The sequence below is a fragment of the Lutra lutra genome, chromosome 10 (genome assembly GCF_902655055.1).
Source record: "Lutra lutra chromosome 10, mLutLut1.2, whole genome shotgun sequence".
Taxonomy (NCBI): domain Eukaryota; kingdom Metazoa; phylum Chordata; class Mammalia; order Carnivora; family Mustelidae; genus Lutra; species Lutra lutra.
In genome coordinates this window covers 101870998-101882151 of record NC_062287.1, presented here as the reverse complement: position 1 = coordinate 101882151, position 11154 = coordinate 101870998, and the positions used below count along the sequence as shown (strand labels likewise).

At 48.1% G+C, this 11154-nt stretch overlaps 1 protein-coding gene and 1 pseudogene across 1 annotated transcript; both read left to right on the top strand.

Moving 5' to 3' along the window:
• The first annotated feature begins 1270 nt into the window (after window positions 1–1270).
• On the top strand, window positions 1271–11013 carry BTBD18 (BTB domain containing 18). Its single transcript, XM_047691262.1, has 3 exons — window positions 1271–1750; window positions 2914–3081; window positions 8710–11013. The coding sequence occupies exons 2-3, from the start codon at window positions 2958–2960 to the stop codon at window positions 10716–10718; spliced, it is 2133 nt and encodes a 710-aa protein (XP_047547218.1). The 5' UTR covers window positions 1271–1750; window positions 2914–2957; the 3' UTR covers window positions 10719–11013.
• On the top strand, window positions 7142–7446 carry LOC125078483 (60S ribosomal protein L38-like; annotated as a pseudogene).
• Window positions 11014–11154: the final 141 nt, after the last annotated feature.

Here is an 11154-nt window from a genome sequence, read left to right as displayed (position 1 = left end):
CACACTCTGTCACCAGTGGCTTTGGATTCAGCCATCTTCTTCTAGAGCTGGACTTCGCAGAGCATCTAAATGATAGCAGGCCCCCGGACCTAACACACACACACACGGGTAAGAACCGCTGTTCAGATTTATAATGAGCGTTCTCTCTAAATGTTGAATCTTGAAATCATTGAATTTTTTAAAATTTATTTGAGAGAGAGAGAGATAAGAGAGAGAGAGAGCATGAAAAGAGAGAGGTCAGGGGGGCCTGCGTGGCTCAGTGAGTTAAAGCCTCTGCCTTCGGCTCAGGTCATGATCCTAAGGTTCTGGGATGGAGCCCCGCACCGGGCTTTCTGCTCAGCGGGGAGCCTGCTTCCCCCCCCCCCCCGCCCCGCCCTCGCCTGCCTTTCTACCTACTTGCGATCTCTTGTCTCTCAAATAAATTAAAAAAAAAAAAAAAAATCTTTAAAAAAAAAAAAAGGAAAGAAAAGAAAAGAGAGAGGTCAGCGGGAGAAGCAGACGCTCTACTGAGCAGGGAGCCCAATGTGGGACTCGATGATCCCAGGACCTGAGCCGAAGGCATTCGCTTAACCAGCTGAGCCACCCAGGCACCGGAAATCATTAAAAAAAAATTTTTTTTTAAATTTCACCCCTGAACACAAGCACTAAGTCACCCCTGGAAGGACACAGGAGGCCACTCCACACGGGTGGCTCAGCAACCCCCTTGGTCGCACCGGTTCTCCGAGATTTCGCGCGAAGTGGAATCTGTGAAAAGCCTGAATTCAGGCACTCCAGCCTAAAGACCTCATTCCTGGAAATCCCTGCACTAAGAGAGCAGAGAGAGCCGATCAAGGTGCGAGGAGAGCCCTCCACCGGCTTTTTCCTCCGCGAAGCCTGGTGCCATCTCACAGGGCCAGGGCCGTTTATCCACAGACTCTTCAGGGGGAAGACGGAGGTGTCCTGGAACCGCCTTGGAGCCTGCCCTACTGGGGCATCCTGACTCTCTTGTCACTGAGATTTCATCGAGCTGAGGGAGAAGACGGCCTCTATAAGGATCCCTCCCGAGCAGGCTCTTCCCACCTACCTCTCGGCGCCCGACCATCTTACCTTGGCTTAGCCCTCAAGTCCCTCGAGACTTAGCCTCCCGCCCAAAGTGCTCCTCTCCCTGTGATTGGTCGTCCGAGGAGCCTTTGGCCAATGGGGATGACGTATTCAGGCAGACGTCAGACTGAGGGCTGGGGGAGGAGGAAGGACGTCGGGCCCACAACGCGCACTGCGCAAGGACGGCGGCGCGAGGTGTGTGGCTGGCGCGGGCCGCGTGGCCTCAGGCCCTCGCTGTCACCACGCCCCGGTGCAGGAGGGTGGGGGGGCCCGCAGCGGTACGAAGGCAACAGGGGGTGGCTGCAAAGCCCGTGCGGCTGGGCGTGGTGGTGACGGTGAGCCCTGAATTCGGGCCTCGGGGAACCCCACGCTCCATTCCCAGAAATCTTCGCGCCGAGAGTTCTCTCTTCAAAGGAGTTGGGCCAGGGCGGCCAGAGCGTGCGGGACGCCCAGCATTGCAGGGCCTTCCCTGAAGCCCAGCTTTCTCCGCCAACCCCGATTCCTCCGTTCTGGACAGGGAGAGGAACCCTCAGGTCACTGGCCCACCTGAGCTGCTTTGTTAAACCTTCCCGCGCAAGGCTGGACTTTGGGAGGAAGCAAGGCAGGCTGGACAGAGGACCCAAGCTCAAAGACGTCGGCGAGCGCAACTCCGACTGCAGAGCTCTTCCAGGTTGGGTCTGGGAGCAAGGCCGGGTGCTGGTGGGTTGGGAAGCCTCCCCAGAGCCTCTGTTTGGGACCTTGCAAGAGCAGCCACCCTCCGCCCCCATTTCTCTGGCTGAAATGGAAATTGAGCCTACCCCTTCTTAATTAACCCTTCCACTCTTTTCTTTCCTAATAGTTTGACGGGAACTGTTCAGATCCTCGGTGCCACCTGACAGAAAACTGCATACCAAGGAAGGAACACCAGCTGTTCCTTCCTGTGCAGTGAGTGTGGGGGTTTCAGTGCAAAAAAGCTGGAAATGGAGTAAGCCTGAATTCAGGATATCCAGCTTGTATCAGGAAGGGTAGAATGCTTAATTATGCCTTCTCCGTTGTTAGCCCGTCGATTAACCAGACTGACAAACCTAAAGGCTAGAATCTTTGCCAATTCCCAGGCCGTATTAGGCTCGCTTTGGTCAAGAACGTCTGAAGCAAGGGTGGCAGTGTCCTTATTTCTGTGAGAGATTTTTCCCACCAAGTTCAGCACCTGCTTTTCTTTACTGTGCACCCTCTGCTGGTTAGCGTGATAGAGCGAGCTCAAAGAAAAGAAGGTGTGTACAACTTCCTAGAGAATTGTCTATTCAATGTTGTTTCTTTAGAAGTGTTAAATTGAGGTTTATACCTATGGAACTCAGAAGTGTGTTGCTCAGGAAGAATACGAGTTGTCAGCACCGTAGGCGTTGAGTCTCAGTGGTAATGTGAATGAAGAAGGTTTGAGGACAACAATAGCTACCATTTTAGAAGTGATAGTTGTTATGTGTCAGACACTCGCGGTGCTAAGCAATTTTACCCGCATTGACTCATTTAATCTTTAAAACAGCTCCACCGGGTAAGTACTGTTATCATTATCACTTCCTAGATGAGAAAAGTGAGACTCAGAAAAGTTAGGTCATTGCTTGAGATTATACAGCTAAGCTAATAAATAACAGAGCTGAGATTCAAATCTACCCTTGCTTCTAAGCTCCCACATGTAACCACTATGATATTCTTAAGAGACCCTTGGCACAATTTCTGGGCTTATGGTAACTCAGTCCGTGGCTATTATCTCCCACTTTTAAGATTTTCCTACCATTTCAAAAATGAAAAACAAATTAGATACAGGCATTCTTCTGAAATACACTTTCTCATCTACAGGAATCTGATCTGTGAAAACCTAGAAAGTTTGTTAAGAGACCAACATGTGCTCTCCTGCCAGTTCCAAAATCCTATACAGGAATCCCCGGTTTCTCCGGTTAGCTTTTCTGCAGCTTCATCACCAGCAACAGACTGGTGTGTTCTGTGATGTCCTTCTGCAGGCAGAAGGTAAGACACTAGTGCGGACTCAATTAAAAAGTCACTATAGAGGGACGCCTGGGTGGCTCAGTTGGTTGAGCAGCTGCCTTCGGCTCAGGTCATGATCCCAGTGTCCTGGGATTGAGTCCCGCATCGGGCTCCTTGCTCAGCGGAGAGCCTGCTTCTCCCTCTGCCTGCCATTCTGTCTGCCTGTGCTCGCTCTCTCTCCCTCTCTCTCTGACAAATAAATAAAATCTTTAAAAAAAAAAAAAGTCACTATAGAATACTCACTATAGGGCGCCTGGGTGGCTCAGTTGGTTAAGCAGCTGTCTTTGGCTCAGGTCAGGATCCTGGAGTCTCGGGATCGAGTCCCACATCGGGCTCCCAGCTACATGGGGAGTCGGCTTCTCTCTCTGACCTTCTCACCTCTCGTGCTCTCTCTCACTGTCTCTCTCTCAAATAAATAAATACAATCTTTAAAAAAAAAAAAGAATACTCACTATAGAATGATAAAATGAGTTCAGGGCCAGGGAGTAGAGCACAAAACCAAGAAAATGTGCCATCACCCTTGAGCACTATAAGTTATTTGGTAAAGCTGTTTGTTTCTAGGACAGTTACTGTTTCTGAGAGTGAAAATGAGACTGTGCTTTTTTTCTCTTAAGAAATGTAAGTAGATGAAAAAATAAAAAAAAAAAAATTAAAGTGCGGTATCACCACACACACACACACACAAAAAATGTAAGTAGAGGGCCCCTGGGTGGCTCAGTGGGTTAAGCCTCTGCCTTCAGCTCAGGTCGTGATCCCGGGGTCCTGGGATCGGCCCCGCATCGGGCTCTCTGCTCGGCAGGGAGCCTGCTTCCCCCCTCTCTCTCTGCCTGCCTCTCTCTGCCTACTTGTGATCTGTCAAATAAATAGATAAAATCTTTAAAAAAAAAATGTAAGTAGAGGGGCACCTGGGTGGCTCAGTTGGGTAAGCATCTGCCTTTGGCTCAGGTCATGATCTCTGAGTCCTGGTATTGAGCCCTGTGTCCCACTCTTCCCTGCTCAGCAGGGAGTCTGTTTCTCCCTTTCTCCCTCCCTCACCCCTAGGTTCTTTCTCAGGTGACTAAATAAAATCATTATTTTTAAAATTTTTTAAAGATTTTATTTATTTATTTGACAGAGAGAGAGAGAGCACAAGTAGGCAGAGACGCAGGCAGAGAGGGAGGGGGAAGCAGGCTCCCTGCTGAGCAGAGAGCCTGATGTGGGGCTCAATCCCAGGACCCCGAGATCATGACCTGAGCTGAGGGCAGAGGCTTAACCCACTGAGCCACCCGGGCGCCCCAGTAAATAAAATCTTTAAAAAAAAAAAGAAAGAAAGAAAGTAATGAAGTAATGTAAAGTTTATTAAGTGTAGAAATTCTGTGAAAGGTGGATAATTAAAATGTAACAGGGTGATTGTGAAGATGGAGCTAACATACACACAGGACTTAGAACAATTTTTTTTAATAATTTTGATTTTATTTATTTATTTAACAGAGAGAGAGAGATCACAAGTAGGCAGAGAGGCAGGCAGAGAGAGAGAGGGAAGCAGGCTCCCCGCTGAGCAGAGAGCCCGATGCGGGGCTCGATCCCAGGACCCTGGAATCATGACCTGAGCCGAAGGCAGAGGCTTAACCCACTGAGCCAGCCAGGTGCCCCTAGAACAATGCTTTTAATGTACTAAACACAATATAAATGTTAGACAATACTATTGCATATATTCTCATTTTCTTGCCAAGCTTTTGCTTAATTTTTCTCATCTTCAAATTAAAGGTTTTTGTTGTTTGTTGTTAGACTTAAAAATATATAGTTTATTTCCACCCCTTTCCTTTATACATGGAATGTTCAGTCAGTATGAAGTAGAGCCTGGTATCATGTATTTTTTTTTAAGATTTTACTTATTTGTTTGATAGATCACAAGTAGGCAGAGAGGCAGGCAGAGAGAGAGGGGGAAGCAGGCTCCCTGCTGAGCAGAGAGCCTGATGCGGGGCTCGATCCCAGGACCCTGGGATCATGACCTGAGCTGAAGGCAGAGGCTTTAACCGACTGAGGCACCCAGGCGCCCCGATCATGTATTTTTGTTGGTTTTTTAAGTAGGCTCCATGCCCAGCGTGGAGCCCAGTGGGGGGCTTGAACTCATGACCCTAAGATTAAGACCTGAGCTGAGATCAAGAGTCGGACCCCTAACCAACTGAGCCACCCAGGCACCCCGAGCCTGGTATCCTATAAAAAGCCCAAGACTAGGAGTCAGAATCTTAGCTTTGTTACTTAGAAATTAAGTGACAAATGCCCAAGTCTCACTTCATCTCTCTGGAGCTCAGTTTCTTCATTTATAAAAAGGGATTATGACAACCAACATCGTGTAGCACTCTGTACTTTGCAGAGTACATACAATATTGTCTAGTGTCTCATTTGATTCTTACAATAGTCTTGTGAAATAATGTGATATAGTTCCAGTTCTACAGATGAATGAATTGAGGCTTAGGGAGTTAATCGTCTTACCTGTTCGTTCTCTTAGTAAGTACAGAGTTGGGATTCATTCTTTAATTCAAAATTTTAAAAAAAAGCAATTGCCTGTTGTATGTTAGAACAGTGTACAAGCATGGGCATATATACTGTATGAAGATAAAATCCCTTCTTATACGGAAATCACGTAAAGGGGAGAGAAACCTGAGATAACAGTGGATCCAAGTAACTGCAATATAATAAATAACCCTGGAGTAAGCAAAGGCTGAGACAGGAGCACAAGAGAGGGGCACCTTCCCAGACATGAGGAGCTTGGGGGACACAGGTTAGGGTGATTTTCTTGGAAAAAATAACCTTTTAGTGGAGATCTGGAGGACAAACAGGAGTAGAAGGAAGTGGGGAAAGATTTCCCCAGGCAGAGAGAACAACATGTACAGAGATGTAGATGCAACCAAAGATTTGTGAGTGGTTCACTATGGCTAGAGGGCGACTCCAGGAAGTGTATTGATGAGAGATACGGGGAGAGAAATTAGCAGCAACATGTGAGTTCTGAAGTGTGCAAAGAAGTAGGTCTTATCCTCAGAACATTGGGAAATGTATTTATTTTGTTTAAGATTTATTTATTTTAGGGCGCCTAGGTCGCTCAGTGGGTTAAGCCTCGGCCTTCGGCTGGGGTCATGATCTCGTGGTCCTGGGATGGAGTCCCGCATCTGGCTCTCTGCTTGCATCTGGCTCTCTGCTTGGCAGGGAGCCTGCTTCCTCCTCTCTCTCTGCCTGCCTCTCTGCCTACTTGTGATCTCTCTCTGTCAAATGAATAAATAAAATCTTTAAAAAAAAAAAAGATTTATTTTAGAAAGAGAGTGTGTGCAAGCGGGGAGAGGCAGAGGAGAGGGGGGAATCTCAAGCAGACTCCCTGCGGAGTGTGGAGCCTGCCGCAAGGCTCAATCCCATTACTCCGAGATCATGACCCAGAATGAGACCTGGAGTCAGACACTCAACTGACTGAGCCACCCAGGGGGCCCAGGAAATGTATTTAAAGATATTAAGAGGAAGGTCATGATCAGATGCCTACATTAAAAATAGCACTTAGGCTGCATGAGAATTATTGGATTGTTGTTAAGCCCAGATAGGAGGTCATTTTGGAATCCAGAGAGGGAATGGTGGCCTAAAACTAGACATTGAGAATAGAGGAAAAATGTATGGTTTATAAACAAAAAGAATTTACAAAACTTGGAGTAGTTAAGGGCTTAGGCTCGTAACGAAACTCCCTGGGTTCAAATCCTCTTCCTGTGACTTGCTAACCGTGTAATTGTGTTGGGTATGTTACTTAGCTATGCCACGGTTTACTCATCTGTAATAGCAGCTACTTCACAGGATTGCAGTGAAGAGCAAATGAATGAATACTGGTAAAACCCTGACTTCGTATATTACAAGGCATGCAATAAGGATTCAAGAAATAGTATCTTTTTTTTTTTTAAGATTAATGTTTGAGGGGCGCCTGGCTGATTCAGTCAGTGGAGCCTGTGGCTGTTGATCTCAGGGTTTTGAATTTGAGCCCCATGTTGGGTGTAGAGGTTACCTAAAAATTTTTAGCTTTTCCATCCTCCTTGCCACTTGCTGTGCTGGCTGCGCACTCCCCAGTCTCTTCGTAGCCATGCCTTGCAAAATCAAGGAAATCAAGGACTTTCTGCTCACGGCCAGGTGAGGGATGCCAAATCCATCAAGATCAAGAAAAGTAAGGATAATATGAAATTTAAAGTTCGGCGCATAAGGTACCTTTACACCTTGGTCATCATAGACAAGGAGAAGGCAGAGAAACTGAAGCAGTCCCTCCCCCTGGGTTTGGCAGTGAAGGAGCTGAAGTGAACCTGGCCCACTGATTTGAACTATATTAAAGTTTTAAAAATTAGAAAAAAATATTTAAAAATAAATAGATAAGGGGCACCTAGGTGGCTCAGTGGGTTAAGTCTCTGCCTTCAGCTCAGGTCATGATCTCAGGGTCCTGGGATCAAGCCCCGCATCAGGCTCTCTGCTCGGTGGGGAGACTTACTTTCCCCTCTCTCTCTGCCTGCTGCTCTGCCTGCTTGTGATCTCTCTCTCTGTCAAATAAATAAAATCTTTAAAAATAAATTAATAGATAAAAATCACTGTTTGATTAGATACAGTGGTTAAAGGAGAACAATCAAAGATGACTTGTAGTTTCCAGGCTTGGGCAGCTGGATATAAGAAATGGGAGGTTTTGGGGTTAGGGAACGGAGTTCATTTTCTAGAAAGGTTGATACAGGCTATGGCATGTTTAGTGGCTCAGGAAAAAGGTATTTGGGCAGAAGTAGGACCTGGGAGTCAGCAGTGAGCCTTTGGAAATTGAAGCCATGAGAGAGACTGAGATTGCCAGGGAAGTACCCATAAGGAAGGTGGCTGAGGACAGACCACTGCCTGGTGGGTAGTGTCTAAGAGGGTCAGGAGAGAATTGAACCCTGATTGTCTACATCCAGAGCTCACATTCTATTACTAAAACAGCTTCTGTAAAATTTTTAAAACTCTCCTGTGAGTCTAAAAAAAATCTGAACTCCTCCTTTTTGTCAAGCAGCGGGTTATACCTCTGTGAGCATAGTCTCAGTCATAGAGCTTCACTTCAGTGAAGGAGGTGGACACTTAAAATATGGATATCTAAGTGCTCTGACAGCTAGAGAACCTCCCCGTGCCCAGGAGCACCTAACCTAGACTTGACGTGGGATGGGGAAAGGCTTTCTGAAGAAGTAATGACCAAATTAGATTTTCAGGGTTTTGTTTTTAAGATTTTATTTATTTGAGAGAGAGAGCGGGAGTGGTGGTTGGTCAGGTGGGAGGAGGCGTGCAAAAGGAGAGGAAGCAGATTCCCCGCTAAGCAGGGAGCCTCTCAATCCCAGAACTCTGAGATCATGACCGAAGTCCAAGGCAGACAGTCAACCAAGCCACCCAGCAGCCCCTAAACTAGATTTTGAAAGATAAAATGGTGTTAGTTAGGTAATGACAGAAGGTTCCAGGCGGACAGAAGGAACAGATTTCTCCTATTTGAACTTCCATGGAGGAAAACTGAGAGAAAGAGCAGCACATTTGGGTAGTAAAGACTCTGCTCAGCCCATGAACATGCCAGTTTGCTTAAGATAAAGTGTTTGGATTTCCTTCCAGGTGAGGCAGTCCCAGCTCATTGCTGCATCTTGTCTGCCTGCAGCCCCTTCTTCACAGAGCGCCTGGAGCGGGAGAGGCCAGCTCAGGGTCGGAAGGTGGTGCTGGAGCTGGGGGGCTTGAAGATCAGGACACTCAGGAAGCTGGTGGACTTCTTATATACCTCAGAGATGGAAGTATCTCGAGAAGAAGCCCAGGATGTGCTTTCTGCTGCCCGTCAGCTCCGTGTATCTGAGCTAGAATCCCTTCAGCTAGAGGGTGGGAAGTTGGTGAAGGCTCCCCAGGGCCGAAGACTGAACAGGGAGTGCTTACAGCCTCCAGCGGCTGCACCAATCTCTGCCAGGGTGGTGGCATCCAGCCGCCGCCCTCGGACTCCACTGCCCGTGACCCAGACTCCTTGCCCTCTTGGGCCAGTGAGATTGAAGTCCTCAGGGAAGGAGGAGGGGCCCCTAGAGAAAAGCAACCGACAGAATGCAGAGAACTTGTCTGGCAGCCTGCTCAAGAAGAAGGTCAGAGCTTGCCCAACTCCACAAGAAAAAAGCTCTTCACCATCAAGCCACAGTCAGGGACCAAGAGAGAACAAGAGTGACCCTGCCATTGTTCCTACAGCACTTTCTCCACCCAGTATGTACCCTTCTGTGGATGAGCGGCTCTTGCCCAGAAAGATCAGACTGAGTCGCTCAAAGCCGTCTCCTGATATCTGTACATCCAAGCCTTCTAGCATGGTAAGCAGACCCACCTCAGTACCCACAGCCCCTGGCCGGCGCCTTTGGCGGCAGAAGAGTATAAATAAAGTACCAGAAGACAAGGAGAAACCAGGGAGAGCTAGTCCTCTACAGAGCATCCCAAGCCCATCTGGCCTTGGGAAGACAGGTGGGAGCAAGAAGCGGAGCCCTGAAGTCAGGGCACCGAACCCAGACTCTGTAGAAGAGGGGCAAGTTGGAAGAGTGAAACTTCGGAAGATTGTCAATGGGACATGCTGGGAGGTGGTACAAGAGCCTCCCCTCAAAAACTCTCAAGACAGCCCTCAGATCCCAGAAGCTCAACACTCAGAAGGGACTGCGAGTACTCAGCCATCCTCACATAAAGAGCAGGGACTGTCATCTGCTCAGGTAGAACTATGTCAGGATTCCCCCTTGTGCTCTAGACTCCAAGACATTCTGCTTTCTGCTAGCCACTCCCCAGACCACCCAGTGGTGAAGTCTGAGTTCGGGTCCAGTCCAGAACTGATAGGGAAGGAACCTGGGTTGGATATAGACTGCAGAGAGCCCTATGCATTTGACACAGCCCTGCTGGGGCAGCCCTGCGAAGCCGAGGAGTACCGCATCACGACTGCTGCTGCCACCAGTGAGCTGGAGGAGATCCTGGACTTCATGCTGTGTGGCTCAGACATTGAGCCCCCCATAGGGTCTCTGCAAAGTCCTGGAGCAGAGGGCTGCAGGACCCCTAGCTATCACCTGACAGAAACAGGAAAGAACTGGATCGAAGGGGAAGAATGGTGTTTGCCAGACTTGGAACTCTGGCCAAGGGAGCTCACAGGACTGGAAAAGGAACCTGTTGGTGAGAACAAAGAGCCAATTGAGTCCCTTAGCCCCCTTGTCATACCCTCTGAGGTGAGTGAAGGGGAGGTACTTTCAGTAGGAGGTTCCTGGACTCCAGATCTGGAAATTACCAGTTCCCAACCATTGGATGGTCGGAGAGATAAGCTTCATATTGACTCTCTTGACCCCCAAAGGTCCTATGAGGACCTCTCACCTCCCTGTTCAAACTGGATGGACACTGGGCCAGAAGTGTCCCTAAGTATGGATGAGGTGTTGTATTCTGCTCCAGAGGCGGGCAAGGAGGTACCTGACAACTCTGAGTTGTTGGACCCGCTTCCTGCCAGCTCCGAAGAGGAAGAAATTGATGTGGTGGACTGGACATCAGAGGGGAGGCTGGTGCCCACTGGTATTCCCTCTGTGTGGCCCGACCCTTCCTCAGAGTCAGACACAGAAGTGGACATACTAACGTAGAACAAGAAGTAGGTTAGGGGCAATGGGAGGGTGGGAAATGTTGGCTAGCGAAAGGTCTATTGACAGAGGCTAGCATAGGCCCTGTCCTCTTAGCAAAAGAGGCAGGTGTACTCTTAGCTCTCTTAAGGTCCCCTCTTCTCCTTCCCAGGCTTTGGGAGCCAGGCAAAAATAGTACCATAGGTACAAAATTATGAACTTGAACCATCTTATTTCATTGTAATCTATTTTCCAGTTAGTGATAAACAAGTGAAACGATAAACTGTGTGGTCCCCAACTCTACTGGATCATAAGTAACAACCAGCACCACGTCTCCTAAGTTAGGAGGCATCTGCTAATTCAGTAATAAATGAGAAAGAATACCCTCTACAAAACATAATGTATTTTAGAAGGTGTGAAACAGTGCTGGGGTGTAACAAGTGGGTACGACTAACAGGAC